Source organism: Xiphias gladius, chromosome 1 (genome assembly GCF_016859285.1).
Source record: "Xiphias gladius isolate SHS-SW01 ecotype Sanya breed wild chromosome 1, ASM1685928v1, whole genome shotgun sequence".
In the NCBI taxonomy this organism is placed as follows: Eukaryota; Metazoa; Chordata; class Actinopteri; order Istiophoriformes; family Xiphiidae; genus Xiphias; species Xiphias gladius.
In genome coordinates, this window is record NC_053400.1 from 8,877,700 (window position 1) to 8,894,313 (window position 16,614).

The 16,614-nt window shown below is 42.6% G+C and overlaps 2 protein-coding genes and 1 long non-coding RNA gene across 9 annotated transcripts in view; 2 read left to right on the forward strand and 1 right to left on the reverse strand.

The window, feature by feature from the left end:
* Positions 1-1,821: 1,821 nt before the first annotated feature.
* Positions 1,822-7,656, reverse strand: larp6a (La ribonucleoprotein 6, translational regulator a). Its single transcript, XM_040131409.1, has 3 exons — positions 6,724-7,656; positions 4,715-4,913; positions 1,822-3,843 (listed from the first exon to the last, which is right to left on the reverse strand). Exons 1-3 carry the CDS (start codon positions 7,542-7,544, stop codon positions 2,746-2,748), a joined length of 2,118 nt encoding a protein of 705 aa, XP_039987343.1. The 5' UTR covers positions 7,545-7,656; the 3' UTR covers positions 1,822-2,745.
* Positions 7,657-7,659: 3 nt separating this feature from the next.
* Positions 7,660-12,010, forward strand: LOC120792315. The gene is made up of 3 exons (XR_005707788.1): positions 7,660-7,765; positions 9,382-9,421; positions 10,425-12,010. It is a non-coding gene; the product is annotated as an uncharacterized LOC120792315 (long non-coding RNA).
* A 169-nt stretch (positions 12,011-12,179) lies between these two features.
* The window catches only part of LOC120788155 (leucine-rich repeat-containing protein 49), a 37,671-nt gene continuing 33,236 nt past the window's right edge, over positions 12,180-16,614 (forward strand). For 3 of the 7 annotated variants that reach the window (XM_040123743.1, XM_040124088.1, XM_040124173.1), the window contains exons 1-8: positions 12,180-12,307; positions 13,169-13,297; positions 13,509-13,574; positions 13,677-13,746; positions 13,918-14,157; positions 14,324-14,426; positions 14,936-15,139; positions 16,069-16,135. In XM_040123743.1, coding sequence (XP_039979677.1) covers positions 13,208-13,297; positions 13,509-13,574; positions 13,677-13,746; positions 13,918-14,157; positions 14,324-14,426; positions 14,936-15,139; positions 16,069-16,135 — 840 coding nt within the window. In that variant the 5' untranslated portion in view covers positions 12,180-12,307; positions 13,169-13,207. Of the gene's footprint in view, positions 12,320-12,936; positions 13,075-13,168; positions 13,298-13,508; positions 13,575-13,676; positions 13,747-13,917; positions 14,158-14,323; positions 14,427-14,935; positions 15,140-16,068; positions 16,136-16,614 lie in introns of those variants that run through there. The other 4 variants (XM_040123822.1, XM_040123996.1, XM_040123906.1 and 1 more) reach the window with 4 other exon arrangements.

The window sequence follows — 16,614 nt, forward strand, 5'->3', positions numbered from 1 at the left end:
TGCCCAATTATGAATAATTGGTGATATTTGGTTTTGCTTTTATCTCTCTTAATGATATGCCCATTTGCTGTGACTAATGGTAATCATATAGAACTTCATCTTATGAGAATAATAGTTTAATTTCGTTACAATTATCGCAAATAGTCTCTATTCACACTGTTGGGAAGTGAGTCAAAAATATTGTCAAAGACAAAAGGTATCACGACTTCCTGGTTTTGAATTGCTAATCATGCAAAGAGCCCAGAAGAGGAGAACAAAAGTTTATTCATCATGCTCTTACACAATCCCACTCATTCCCATCGCAGCTCTGAATTTTGGAGCATCAGTTTTGACCCCCCGTGTCCCACACTGCCTATTTTGTTCTCTCATTATGCCCACTCCTACAGGAGACAGCATCTCTTAACATAAAGTGGACAAACAGAATGCTGCGACCACATGAATTGAAACGTTTTACGACTGAGCATCCAACTTTCTGTTCCTTTCTATCACACTTGGATGGTTACTGAGGAGCATCTGATACCACTTGAGGACATTAAAAAAAAAAATAGTATTCACCACCCTCGGGACTTTTTCATTTTGTTGACAGTGAATCACAATTTTGTCATTTTGACACCACTCAACAGAGAGGATCATTTAATTACAAAGTGAAAACAATATGATAGGAATATGAAATAAAAAAATATGACAATATGAAACAAAGCTCATAAAACACAAAATAATTGATTGCACAAAAGTTCACCACATTTGCTGACATAAATCATTGCTGTAGCCAGTTGTTTAACAGGCACACAATTACTTGAATGGAGCTTACCTGTGTGTAATCAAGATACATAGACTTCTGTGAGAAATGTTCTACAGCTCAGTCATTTTAATCTCCAAAAAAAATGTTTACCAGAAGAGGCATGTGGGAGACTGACACAAAAACTGAGATGGCCTTCTGAAAGTGAGCTTTTTGTCCAACCCACTAAGCTCAATGTTGGACGAAACTCCAACACTGCACACAAGCGGAAATACAATGGTCCCCAGCGGCATGAAGTTTGGTGGGGGCAGCATCACATTGTGGGGATGCTTTTCTGCAGCAGTCCCTTGAAGTCCTGTGAAAGGACAGGTTAACATAAAGGCCAGAGCAAGACAGAAACGTCTTCTAGACAATGATATTGTCCAGTGGCCAATCCAATCAAGAAACTGAGGTGAGACTTAACAATTGCTGTTCACTCACAGTGTCTTAGCAACTTGATAGGGTTTGGACAGTGTATGATGGGGATGTCTAGATATGCAAACCTGACAGACCTATTCACATAGACTGGGCTCTCAAAGGTGTTGGTTTGACCTGAAGTGATGAGTACTTATGCAACCGCTTACGTTGTGCGTTACATTTTTAAAAGTTAATCTGGATAATTTCTAGATATTTGACATGTTTTCCTGATGATCTGTGTCAAAAAAGCCTAATTACATCCACCACATTCAGCTTTTTCAAATAAAAGACGGGAATACCATTTCCTGGCATCGCACATATCAAGACACAAAACTGGTCTGTTCTACCATTTTGTAAATTTTCTGTTTCTAATTCAGGGTTGATAGATCTTATAATCTAAATCAACTCACTTATCCTCCCATCTGTGCAGTCCATTTTAAAAACACCAGTGTGCCAATTCTGCTTTCCAAGTCTGAAATCACTTCTACAGCCTTGGCAAGGCAACAATAACTCACTTAATCTTGCCTACATATTGGAATAAAAAAAAGTAAGACTGGATCATGGTTATTTCAGACCATCATGACCACCTCAAAATGTGTCAAACAAAAAAAGAAGTCAAGCCAATGGCAATTTTAGTGATTTATTTGTACAATAGGAATTGCACTGTACAAATCCCCAAGCTCAGATGTATGGGCAAGAACATAAGAGTTTCTATTCTGCCTGACCTGAACATCCCTTAAACCTCAACGTGAGCTTAGACTCATGGAAACATATGCCCAGAAAAAAATAAAAATACAAATCTAAAATAAAAAAAATAAAATAAATTAATAAAGTAGCTACCCGCTGAACAGATTTACATTTACAGGGCTAGAAGAGACTCCTCCCAACTAAGTGCCAAAGGATACTGAAAACACTGAAATTAAAAAAGGCTAAATAAAAACAAAAGACAAAAAAACAAAAACAAAAACATGTCCAAGTTAAACTGTCCAACCTTTATGGCAGTGGGGCAATTATGGCCTCAGTTTAAACAGCATGTAAAAATGGAACTCACAGTAGACAAATACAGAAAAGGCATATGGTGATATCGCTATCAAGTCCATGTGCCTATACCACTTACACCACTTACACATGTTACACCATCCACAGACAATGTTGTGAGCTTTTACACACAAGACAGAGGACACCTTTCAATTAAAAAAAAAAATAAATAAAAAAAATCCTTCTGCAACTTGCCCCATGTAGAACAAGTTTAGACAGCAATGGAGGTGACATGGTGTATGTAAAGTTCTCTCTCAAAGCAATATCAATTTACAGTCCCTCACATTTCCATTGGGTAATCACTAATGTTACCATGGTAACTCAAAATGTCGTATAAAAATATAACAAAGACTGAAAACTGATGCACTAAAAAAAAAAAAAAAAAAAAAAAATCTATCTACACAGTCTCAAATGTGAGGTTGGGGCTGAGCGACATGGCTAAGAACTGCTCGAAATTCCAATATATCATTTTGTTTCTGGGGGATAAGGAATGCATAAGGAGGCTCCACACATCAAGTCTGAGTAGCAGCAGTCTTTCCCCTTTCACCAACAGTGACACAGTGAAAGCCGCGCGTTCCATCGGGGCCCCTTGGCAGCCTCGTTACGCCTGGCGGCAGGCCGTCGGCGTTCTGGATCTTTCTCCCCAGCATCGGGCTGCCGACCGGACTGCTCTCCTGAGACGCCACCTGCTTGCGCCGCTGAACCCATGGACTCCCTGAAGGGGTGAGGCTACTGTCTGAGGAGTAGTCTGCCCAGCGACGTCCAGGCTCGGGGCTCAGTCTGCCCTCACTGGCTAAGGGAGACTTGTGGGAATGAGGAGATTTGCGCTGAGGACAGGGGCTGCCACGGGGGCTAGACCAGGGACTGTTACGTGGGGACATAGCAGGACTCAGGTGATTGTTCTGGAAGCTGATGCCTGCAGTGGTGGGACTGAGCTTGTTGCAGGATTGGGACTTTCTGGCCAGCCTAGGGGATGTAGGGTTGCTCTCAGTCTCTGAGGAGCTGCAGGCAGAGTCCTCCCCGTGGTACTGAAGCTCTCGGACTCTGCTGTTGAGCGAGCGACTCTTGCGCATCCCTCCCTCCTCACGTGGTCGTTCTTTGGGTACCTTCTTCTTGGGCGGCTTAGTGCCAATCAGCACAACTTTCAACCCTAGCAAACTGGGCCCTCCATCCTCGCTCCCCACAGCTTCATTGGCTTTAATAGCAGCCTCCACCTCCTCAAACTCCACAATGCCACATTCCTCAGTGCCTAGCTGAGTGTAGCGGCCGCTCAGCCTCTTCAGGTCAGCCGGCAGGTCCTTCCCAGGCTTCAGGACTCTGACAGAGGCAATGGCGCCATATGTACCGAAAGCTTTCAGCAGCAGCTTCATCAGCTGCTCCTGCTGAGTAGCTCCTCCCTCGCTCCCTCCGTTATCCTTGGTGAGGGCAGCCAGCTCCGGCCACCTCTGCAAATCACTCAGCAGCAGCATGCGGCTAGGCAACGACTCGCTGGCAAAGACGGGCACTGCGGATTTACGCCGCACCTTACGCCCCTCATCGTTCAGCTCAAGTATCTTTGAGTGTCTCAGAGCATAAGCAGTTGTTCTCCAGTCACGAGTCAAGTGTTTCACCTGCAAAGAGACAATGCTTGCGTTACATGGGTGAGATACCAAGTGGTTTAGAAGTGCAACCTCGTAACCACTAGGTCGCACATTTGATCCTTGCAACAGCGTCTCCTTTTGAGTTTTTAAAACTTAAAAAAGGTTGGTAATAATCTTTTCAGTCATACTTCCTGAATCAGTAACTGAACCGATGGTATTATATCCCATTCAACAGACCCAAAAATCCTGGCTTCAGTGCATTTCTCAATTCATCACTGCATAATTTGTTGATGTTGAAAAATGATTCACCTCAGTGTTGCTGAGCTCACATCTGAAACCTTATTTATGTTACAAATGTAACCAAAATAAATGTGTGTGGGGACTGTAGAATAAACAGATAAAAACAAAAACAAAGAAAAAAGAAACCACACACACACACAAGCTGACAAATCTGCGTGCATGAGCCTAAAGTCGCACCAGTCGTTGTGAATCAGTGCGATAATAGCATTGCATCCACAACAACCAGTCATTGCCATTCAATTCTCACGAGCGTTCGCGTCAATGGGAATTGAAAATGGCAAACTTGGAGCTGTGTCCAGGTCCCAATTTTAAAAACTTCTTTTTCCTCTGCCTTGCCTCTACTTCACATTTGTACATTCTGGTCAGTGTCCAAAATATTATGTATACGGATTGTGGTTGGACACTATACACAGCTGACCATCAGCTCAGAAATATCAATAGGAGCCCATAATGAGCCACCAGGGGACAATTTAGCATGTCGTGTGTATGCAGTACGTTAGCCCATAATAACAAAGACTTGGTGCAAATTCCAGCCTCATCAAGAAAGAATTCAAATGATTTCCTATCATGTTTCCAGACTATACTTCTCGGCCGTGGTTACCTTTTTAAATGAGGTGAGCAACTTGACGCTGACAAACCCAAGTTTGTTACGTCTGACATGTTTGAGCAGGAAGGCATCGTGCTCCAGGTTCTCATCGGACAGGTAGTACTCGATCTGAGCCACCAACTTCTGGATGAGCTCTGGATCTGGGGGCTGCCAGCTCTCCTCCTCCAGCTCCCCTCCACTGGTGCCTGCCCCGCTGTGTGTGTGGGAAGACAACATAAATCGTGGACAGCAAGAGACTCTTCTCTAATGCGTCACTGAGCAAGCAGAATGGTTCATATCCTCAACAGCTAACATTACAACTGTTATACATTTCACCCTCATTAATACAATAAGCCAGAAGTTGTTGGCAGAAATACATCCTCATCCTGCCATTTCTCTCTGCAACATGCTGGAGTGAAAAGGGATGGACTGTTTGCTTCCCTCCTGTCAGATTTTCCTTGCAGCAGTTGACAAGCTGCGTCTCCAGCCATAGTCACCATGCCTCAGTGCCAGACCTCGACCCACAGTGTCCCACCAGTCCTGAATCTGCCAAGACCTTTCCATCTGAAGGGGTGCAGAGTCATAGGCTCTCCCTCCCACACAGAGTATGGTGGCTCTCCACATCAACTTCACACCATTTACAAAAACTGGTAACACTGCAGAGCTGGGGTTTGAGCTCAGATACCTATCTGAAGCCATGATGCAGTGCAGTCAGGTAGCTCTGCGGATTAGAGTGAAAGTCTGAATGAAATTTTGTGGATGACTCATCACCTCCTCTAGCCTCCTCCCTAGCACACCCACAGTCAACAGCTTTCCAGCCGGCTGACCGCACAGCTGGCACGAGCCGACAGCTTCCCCAGGGCTCCAGATAGCAACGACCACCGGCATTTACGACAGAATACTGTCACCAGCACCACATACGCAAGAGAATCTACCCGTGTGAATTAAAAGAAAACATGGCAGAGATGTTAGAGATCGTGCAAAATTTCTAAATTGGAAAGTGAGCTTCATCAGCCTGTCACTATTAAGTAGTGCGCTGCAAGTCTCTGTAGGAATGCTGCAGGAATTTTAGGTGAAACAGCCACATGTCCGGACAGCTTACAATCTGTGCTTTGCTCTATAAGTACCAGGCATCCTATCAGATGTTTAGTGATCCTGAAATATATCCCGTGTGAAAAGTGTGCACAGGTGTTACAGAAGCTCTTTCTGCCAGAAACCTACTGAGGTGTGACCTACAGGCGAACTGAAAAGCTTGGTATGGGGGAGAGCAATTTATTGTACCCTTTGGCCTTTCGAACACTGACTCACTCTTTGCAAACGTAGTCCAAGAAGGGAACTTACAGGCCAGAGGATAAAAATAGCAGGCCATGACGCAGGGGAATTAGATTAAAGTGAAGGTGCGATCCTTTATCTGTCTCAGGTGTCAGTTTCACAGCACTGATGTTGCCTACAGGTGGTTAGACACTTTCCCTGGCATCCCACCCAGGAGATAATAGCCTCCCTCAAGTGTGTCTGAGAGGATTTACACTGCCAGTTGTGAGCATCCATTGTCCCCCTCGCACATTGTGATGTTCCTGTCTTCCGCTGGGTCCCTGTGATCCACCTGTCTGGATTACAGTTCTATTTCTATCTTTCTACACAACTGGCATCCTTTCAGTGAAACTAAAAAGAGTCCCAACTCTACCCACGCTGCTCATTTGCTGGCAGCTCACCAACTGAAGGTACGGGCCAATACAGTATAAAATCCGACACAGAAATAGACTGGTACGGCTCCGGTAACCTTGACATCAAGAGGAACCGGTTTCTTACCCCGGCCTGTACCCCGGTATTTGGGGAATACACTTTCTTCACATTCATTGAACCAAACAAATTTGAAGGTATAAATCTTTTAATGCCAGGGACCCAGCTTTTCATTCAGCTAGTTGCAACATAATTGACTTAAACGTATGGTTTACTAACCTTGCTGTTACTAAAACATCACTGGCTATTAAGACCATTAACTCCAAGTAGCAAGCAACTCAAACCTGGATCTGTCATATCTTCCGATTTCGTCCTCACTGCAGCTGCCTCCGAGGAAGTCGATGTTGGATGACACTTCCTCGGGTTCCTCGTCCTCCGCCGCTTGAATGGCCACCGTTATCGTCACCGTGCCCATCTCCTGCGTGTGCTGATCCACGGTGATCACTTCATCGATGCCCCGCTCCGCTGAAGCGGCTGAGGCGCACTCCGCTGGGTTCGGGTTGGGGATCCCCACAGACCCACTCATGTTCCGCGAATAAGCCAAGGTGCTCCCACCCGCTCCCCTCCCTTCCTCGGTTGTAGCAGCAGCAGCAGCAGCGCCTCCCTGGAAGGTCTTAATCTTGCTCGACTCGAAGGCACAGACAGGATACGGGGTGCGTAAAGCCGCTCGACGCCTCTTCGGGCACCAGTGATGGCGGAGAAGGACCCACGGGGCTCCGAAGACGCGCTCCACGGCTCGCCAGAGACCCCCGATCCAGATCCCGCCCGGTGGAGGGCCCTGAAGAGCAACGGGGTTTGTAGCAGCCAGCGAGACGCAGCCTGGACCTGGTGAGACCGACGGGCTGGAGCCTCGTTGTGCTGCTGCTTCTTCTACTCCTCCTCCGCCTCCTCCTCCTCCTCCTCCTGCTGCTGCCGCTGCCGCCGCTACTGCCGCTACTTCCTCATATGTAAGAGGCTTTTTGCTTTTGAAACGAGCTCTGGGATTGGGCCGCGACAGCGTCTCTTCATACTCATTCCCAACCCACAAGCAAAAGCCGACACAAAGCCAAGAGGGAGACAGGAGGAGGGAGAGGCAACGCATGAAGGCGTTTACCAAGGCGTGCATAGTCGTGTTTCTCTCTTTTCAAACACACACACGCGCGCACGCACACCGTGTGGTCTTTTTCCGTGAGGGCACGAATGCGCCGTTTACATGTCTCTAAGTAGGGGAGCAGATTCACGTGTTCCTCTAATTGGGAAATTGCCGCGCCGAGGACGACCCCCTTCTCTGACGCCGCTAATTGGATAATTGGCCTTCAGCTCCCGGTTGCACGCAGGAGGAACGTGGTGCGTGTGCCTCGCGGAAGGAGGAAGGAGGAAGGAGGCAGGAGGAAGCAGGAAGCAGGAAGCAGTAAGCAGGGAGCAGGGAGCAGGAAGCAGGTTCATTTATAGTAGATGTCAGGGAAGGCAAGTAGAAGTAGTAGCATGACAAGTAGTTCATCAAAGCCGCAGATTGAGCGGAAAGGATGCAGAGCAGAGGATTTTTGTTTGGAGATTTGGTGCACAACTCTTGGCCAGGGCTATGGCCAAGAGTTGTAAAAATACTGAGGTCATGAAACCATATTCCTCAAGTGACTCCGCTATTGTCCTAAATGTTTTTCAAACTTACTTCCAAAAAAAAAAAAAAAAATCAAAATCAGCCTCCAAACGGACCGAGGTAAACTCCTGCGGTCGGTAGGAGTTAGCATGAGGGTGTTACTGAGCCTTAGAGACTCAAAGGCGTAGAAAAAATACTGAGGCAGGGTATGGGTTCATTTCCAGAATCACTGGTTTCATAAATGTTGATTTGTAGCACACCAGCATATGTAGGTATCCATCTGGGAGCATTACAATTACAGTCATCTGAATACTTGTCTGTAGGTTATACATCAAGTCCATTTTTAGCTTTTTGGCCTCCTTCCTAATAACTTTGTAAATCACCCACACCAGTGTTGTTGGCTGTTGCCAGCCCTGCATGAAATATCTTTACTCCTCCCTACTGGCAAGCCAGGCTCACAGCTGGTGGGCAGTCTGACTCATTCTCTGCACCACATGCCATACAGTGCTCCAGTTTGTGTACAATGCAACACGGGGAGTTGGGGGTGAGGAAGAGACTGCCAACAAATAAACTGCAGGCATTTAGTTTCTTACTGAGAACGTATTCTCTTAGATCAAGTGACAAGAGTCTGCTAGCGGTGTCATTTCAGCTGTTTCGAGTGTAAATAAGCACCTCACGCCTTATTCGGCCTTTTTTAATTAAATTTACTAGTATTTCTAGAAAATCCCACAACCAACAGAATTGAAATGAAAACTGGTGTGAAACTGCTCAGGAAGTGATTACAGGATGGCATTGTAAGCGCCTGTATGTGGTGTTCAGAGCCACTTCCTCTTTTCAGAAAAATCGTTGTCCCAGTTTGACATAAATGGCCTCCTTCAGTCCTCTTTCAACTGTTTGTTTTCCATGTTCACAGCATGTAGAAAACAGCAGCAAACAGAAATTTTCTGTACAATACGATTCAACAACACCACAAACTCCCCTCTAATCAACACCTCTCTGACGCATTCTTCATGAAGATAGGTTGTATTACAAGGCGGGTTGATTGAATGGGATTAGATTTAACTAGGTGTACCTAAAGCTGGAAAATTCCATGTACGTATATCAGCCTTTGTACTACCATCCTGAAATCTTTTTCTGGGCATTTTCTTCTAATTCGCACCTTAACACCGTTTTTTCTTTTTTCATAATTACCATTTTCCAACCTCTGGCTCCTATTACACCAACAATCCTCCAAGGAGAATCCCTCTTTGAATTGCCTCTCCTAACGATATTTCTTAAACCCCCCCCACCACCACCACCACCACAACCGCCTTTTTCTGTCCCTTTTATGCTTTTCAAGAATTTTTTCTTCTCAATGTGCCGGCAGGGTTGGACTGCAGATGTAGACCTTTACATCACATCGAAAGGTATAAACTTGACTTCGCATGAGACTGTGATGACTCTCATGTGATCCTATGACCTGGAAGGCTGAGAGTCTTCATATAAATTGTATCTGTAATCTGTATCATCTACCTTCTATTGATGTCTGGGGACTCTTATTTGCAGAAGACAAAAAAAGTCACATTAAATTAACATATTCACATCTACTGGTAATACAAAAGGTAAATTAATTATAACCTCAAAGCTGTGACCAATCATGCTATGTCGATGTCGGGCAGTTGGTGAGTCGGTTGTTCAGTTCACAACTCCAGACCGAAATATCTCAACAGCTACTAGATGGATTGTCATGAAACTGTACAGATATGCGTGGTCCCTAGAGGATGAATTGTAATGGCTTTGGTGGTCCACTTACTTTTCCTGTAGCGCCATCATGAGGTTGACATTTGTGGTTCTGGGGGAAATGTCTCAACAACAGTCGGGCTTTGCCATGAAGTTTACATCAGCATGTTAGCATTTTTATTGTGAGGATGTTAGCGTACTGAGGTTAGCATTTAACTCAAAGCATTGCTTTGCCTAAGTACAGCCTCACAGAGCTGCTAGCATGGCTTTAAATTGGTAGCATGGCAACTGACTAGTTTTGTGTCTCACTCCAAAAAGCACTAGTTTAGTATGAAAACAGTAATTATGTGATCAACTCAGGTTTAGGAGAACCACAGAACCAATGAAGCCTCTTGGATGAACAGCACATCCAGCTCCCTTTGGGGTTGCAGTCAAGATGTAAAGATAGCAAGAGATGCATTGTTAAAACCTGTCTAGCCACTTGCGTAGTTGCTGTAATTGTTGTTGTAACATGAGTCACAGTGGTTGTGGGTTAACAACGGGGTAATTTGCTGACATGAGGCCCACAGTGTGAAATTTCCACAACACTTTTAACAAAGAGTTTTTGAATACTGACGGTCACTGAAAACTATATTTGCTTTTTTTATTCACTTAAGTCTTCTTCTCTTTGTCTTTCAAATTTTGGTACAGTGTGACATGGCAGATGAAGGGACCCTTGGCAACCAATCTGCTGTCCCCCTTTCGATTTCTTACTTCCACGTTTGGGGAATACGGCAGATATGGGGGATGGTTGGTTGTAACCCTGTGAGAAAACCTTTGCAACCCCCATCTCCTGCAGCCGACAAAGCAAATAGTGTCGCTTGGGGATGTGAATTTTTAATTAGCATGGATTTCAACTAAAGACAAATCTAGGATTAATGTTATAAAGTAAAGAATATTTCTTTCTTTTATTTTGTGCTGTCGATTATCTGTTTTCTGTACGCTTATAATACATCCTCTGACCTGGTTATTATCTGTCTGTATGACTGCTACAACCAAACTATGAACCTGAACCTGTTACTCTTCATGTGTGAATATACTGAATGCTACACTTAGAGAAATCAGAGTGCGCTCTCTCACACACATGCACACACAAATGTACTGCAGAAGGCAGTACATTTAGAGTATGTACATCACCTATTATTGTAATTTCACTTTCATAAGTTTTAAGGTGATAATGTGTTTACCAAAAATGTCCCTGTTTCTACATCTCCAGAACTCTGTTAGTCAAAGCAGGGTCGGGCTGTGCTGCTGCCAGCAAATCAGCACTGCTGGTATAATTACACCATGTTTATTTTTGTGTTTTTTTATTAAAACCTCAATTTTGTTGGTTGTTCTTTCAGCAACCAACAGTATATATCATTGTTTTGATGCTGTATGTCAGATGCAGACCAAATATGTGTTAAAATAATGAAGAAATACAAAGCACAGACCAGGCCATCACACATGAGATACAGACAATATGTGAAAAATCCAGGAATAACAGCTTTTATTGGCTCTGTGCCTGTGTTCCTTCTGGAAAGCATCTTAGCTATATAAACCAAAGCTACATGGATCTACAGATCTATACACAGCTGGAATTTACATTGTACTTTTTCACTTTGGCCTGTCACTCAAACTGTTGATGATCACCTCCCATAACATGTTTCAATCTGTGCTTCATGAATAGATTGTGACAGTCAGTGTGTAGGATGTCCCTTTGATGGATATGGACTTGTGTTCGCTGAGCAACTGCTTATTACTGCTGGAGTAAAAAGGCTTAAAATATACTACACAATCTATTTGATCACATTTGATGTTCTGTGGTGTTACTGTCTGAGATTAAATCTCACCTGGGTTATATCGTAAATAGAGCAAAGAAAGAGCACCAAACCGGATAAAGATGGGGTCCAAAGTTTTATCCATTTAGACATGACAAGGAATTAATAAATTCTAAGAAATTCCACATAACAAAGCCTATTTTAACTTCCTGGTCACTTTAAAATGTTACTTCCTCACAGTAGCCATTTTGACTTGTCAAATAGGTATAATCAATTAAACTTAATGATCTGTGTGAGAAAAGGTCTATTTCTTTTAATGTGAAGTCATTCGTTTTTCCCTTTCGGTACAATATACGTGTGTGTAATCAATGATGACCACACTGAAAATTCTTGGTCTGCAATCTAACATCTCTAAAAAACTTTGAATTAACCTACATTTAAATTCACCGAGAGGCTCAGTAAGGGTACATTTTGGGGATATAGTGAAGAGGAGGCTAATGGCAGGGATGAGTCAGCATAAAATAATTCCAAGATATCTGATACTACAAGTGACTCAGCACAATGGATTACTGACACACCTAACTAGAACAGAGCCCTCATTAGTGATAGTTGTTGCACCTGTGCCTTTTTGTGCAATTACCAGATGTCCACTGTGAGAAGGGTCTGTTATCAATGTTCTGGTGGTTATTATCCTAGCAGTCTCTTTCCTCAGTATCACATCAGTTTAATACGGAATACGAAATAGGAGAACAAGTCCAAGTAAAATGTTCACAGGTGCAGAAACAAGTAATAATTTGCTTTTTGAAATGTTTTGTTTTAACCATGTTTAGAATAATGATGGAAAAATACTACAATATGTGTAATTTGCACTTGATCTGTTTAACCCAGAGTGAGCTTTAGTGTAATGTAAAATGACAGCAAGGCTTAAGGCTTTACAGTCATGGTCAGCTTAACCCGACAGGGGGCTATGGTGTTCATATGACCTGTGGGCCCCCAATGACCAATGTTCTGCCCACTCTGTGTACATTGTGTATGTACCCAGTCAAGTACAGTCTATACAGCAGACTTCATATAGCCACATAGTGAGTAAAAAAAACAACCAGTTAAACTATTAGTTACTAACAGTTATAATAATTTATTATTATTATTATCATTATTATTATGATTATTTCATGGTAATTTGATTGAAGAGAAATTAATTCCAGAATATACACGATGTAAACACAGTGTAAACCTTTAACAGGCCTTTAACAGTATATTTTGACACGTGGCTCTTCTACAAGGCAGCGCTACAGTATTAAGTAATAATAACTGTTACCTATTTCAATTGCAAACTAGAATAAGCCCAACTTTAGCTAAAGGAACAATTTTAGGACTTGTTTCCCGACGGATTGCTTTTTAGTGACACGGGAAGTGGGCGTAACCCAGCAACGCCGTCGTTACCTTGGTAACAGTGCTTATCTCCAAAGAAGTTTGTAGTGCCTGAAGTAAAGACGAACATCGATTTTGGAGCAACAAATATAAGCTCTGGCAATACAGTTGTAAATGAGTTTGCATTTTTTTTTAATTATTCATGAAGTCGGTACCGAAACTGAAATAGAGCTTTTTTTTTTTTTTTTTTCCCCTGCGTTTAAGGTTGGTTCCTAACTCTTACCCCTAGCGAACGTTAGCTAAATGGAGCCGGAACGAACCCTGGGCAAAACGATGCGCTCTCGTCAACACAACACCAGCGTCAATCATAGATGGGTGTATCTCACCCCCATGGTAAATATCACCTTTGACAGACTATTACCGTTGTTTCACAATATTATTCTATGTCGGCTAACTATTAAAGGTTAACCTCAGGCTCAGCAGGGAAAGTGATCAGTTATCGTTAGTTGAAGTTAGTAGACTAGCTGTATGTTCATGTTTGAACAGAGTATCTGTGTCTTATTTAATGCAAAACAGTTAAACCTTTAGTAAAATATTTCTGCAGGTCAACAGCTGCAAGTTGCACCTTACAACTGTCAAATCACTAGTACCAGAAAGATCCCAGAGGATGGTGAGTCACGAAAAAGAATACATTGAAGACCAAGACCATGTGGTTATTTGCTTACGGTTTCCAACTTGTGATTCACTGTTTGTCATGTTTACCATTTTTCAGTCTGTCTCTCAAGATATTGTAAAAGAAACAAACATGAATTCCGCCCAAACAATGAGTAATTCTAACCCAGGTAAGCTTGGCCCAGTCCAAGCATTCGCACACTCACTCACCCATCCACCTTCCGCCCAAGAGGTTTTTGTGTGATTAAGCATTATATTGTATATTCGTGAATGGCCAAGGTATGTAAACAATCTCGTGGAATATTTGCACTCTTTGTTTCACTATAATTTTGCCTCTGTAGAAAACAAGGTGCATGCATGTAGCCAAAGAAGATTTGGCCAGACACCTCCACTGCCATCATTTGCCAGTGACTCTCCAGATTGTCCTGCACACAATCTAGTACCACTAGTGGGCGGTGCTGAGAGTGGTTTGGCTGCAGTTTCACATGCTGCACAAGAAGCAAGAGACAAATCTAAGAGACCAACACAAAGTGCAGGGGCCGCTTACTACCATAATGTCTTAAACCTTCTCAAGCCAGCAGGTAAATATGGCAATATTACTTAACAAATATTATGGAATCGGGAAAATGCTTTATTGCTGATTTTAATATTTACAGTGTATACTATTCAAATATATAGCACGGATTCTTATGCAATGCACTATGCTATTATATGTACTGTGAATTCAGTGTGTATTATCTATGTCAGGTGGTTCTGGAGGATATAAGTACAACGCTGTTCCTGGCTTTCCCTTCTCTCGGTTGCCTTGTGATAGTTTTGCATCCGATTTTCAACGAATTGACTTGGACAGGTACCTCTGGCCTGTTATTTATTTTCTAACTGAATAAATTTTAGGTGTTGTAGTGTAGAACATATTGTTTCAGCTGAAAGTCGCTGTAAACTGGACATATGATTAGCATGCCATGTGTCATGGCAGTTCTGTGTATCCTTACTTGCAGTGTTTTTGTATTCTCATGTCATTCCGATTTCATTAAGTTTTTTTTAGATTTATGAACTAAGTCTGGTCAATAACAGTATTTGCAGAAGAAATTATAAGACTTTCAACTAAAATGGCAAATACTTCAGTTTGCCACAAGGGAGCAGCAAAATCCCTTAAAATATGCACCCCTTGTCTTCAATGATCAGTGTATGCTGACAAGGAATTGCTTTACTGGTGACAGTTCAGAAATAAGTCAGTCAGTATGTACAGTGAAATACATCACTAAATGGCATGGTTTAAAGTGACATACAGTTCTTATGCCATGAAAATTATGTAGTCATCCATATGAAGCCTAAATCGTGCTAAATGTTCTTTTCCAGGCGCTTTTTGGAGGTATGTCCCCAGCTGGGCATTATGGAAGAACTGCAACTTCTTAACCTCCAGCACAATCTAATCACAAGGATCCAGCATTTGTCACATCTGCGACAGCTTGTTTTCCTGAACTTGTATGACAATCACATCTCTGAGATGACTGGCATTGAAACTCTAAGCTCTCTTAGGATCCTTTTGCTGGGGAAGAACAGGTTAGTTGTCCTCACAGGAGTAACAAGCACTATAATACAAGAATGTGTCAGATTTGTCGGAATTGCATCATGTAGCTAGTACTGTGCAGTTCATATTTGTGGTAGCACAGCATAAGCTGCAGAGTAGGTGACAGTGTATAGACATAAATGCTCCACTGTTCTTTAATCTTACACCTTTAAAGGAGATCTGTGGTTTAATGTGTTATGCAGCATTTCTTAAATTTTACAAGGTGGTCAAGCTACAAACTGATGTAGTGAAACTTTTGCTTGTAGGGTATTCAAGCCATCTTGTTGTTTTCCTTTAGTCTTTTAAACATTGTATAAACTAGCTGTTGCTAAATAGTAGGCCTCGGAGATGAATGATTCCCAGCAGGTGCCCAGTTTAATTTCGAAAAGCATTTATTTCAGTGTTAGTCTTTTTTGTTCCAAATGGTCGGAAGGAAGAAGATTAAAACACAAATCACAGTGAATGACATCAAGATCTTGTAGTTGGACTCTGGCATTTGTTTCACTTTCTGTAAAACATGAGACTTAACACCTGCTTCCAAGGCAATGTGTAGTTCCTGAAGAGTAAAGAATACTCTTCATACTCCATGGCATTTTTCAAGAGACTATGGCCTTTCATACTGGTTTGTAATTTGATCTGAATCAATATGGACATTCCTGAACATTAAGTCACTGTACACTACTGAATATTCAGATTCCTTGGGGAATGTAATCTGTTAATATGCTTGTTGGCCTGTTGGCTGTCCTCTGCTTGGTACCCCTTCAAAAGATATCCCCACACCCCGCCAGGTGGCTGCACCTGGTACAGTCAAGTAGGCTAAAATTAGTTATTGATTGTTCACATACTTTGTGACAAATTGTATTTCATGTAAATTTTATGTAATATTTTCCGTTTTATGTCACTTCTTCCTGATACTTTTCAGAATCCAGAAGATATGCTGCCTGGAAAGCATGTCCAAACTGAATATCCTGGATTTGCACGACAATCAGGTACTGCTCCTCTACTGTACTCCCACCTACAGCATGTGTGTGTTTAGTTTTGTTCGCTTAGTGGTCCATACTTAACGATATTCAGATGCAAAACTCCGTAGAAGTGGATTGTCTCTTCCACCTCCTCCACACTGCTGATAACTAGTGGTTTGCTATGTGAGATGCAGCTCTCTAAATGCTAGAGCCATACGGACATTACAGCAAGAGACCAAGCGGGCGTGAGAATTTATGTAGTCACGCTCATTCGAAACCCTTTATCTGAGTTCACTGACCTATAAAATGATGCCTATTCAGGGCATTCACTATAGCCAAATTGCCCACTTGTTACTGTCAAATAATACTTTAAATAGTGCAGCACTTTTTTTGTAGATTGAGTGTCCCAAACACTATTAGGAACAAATAGGTCATGTCTAGGACTCCTCCTTTTGATTTTGCAATGTGTTACTAAAGCCAGAAATCTGATGGGTATTATGACCATC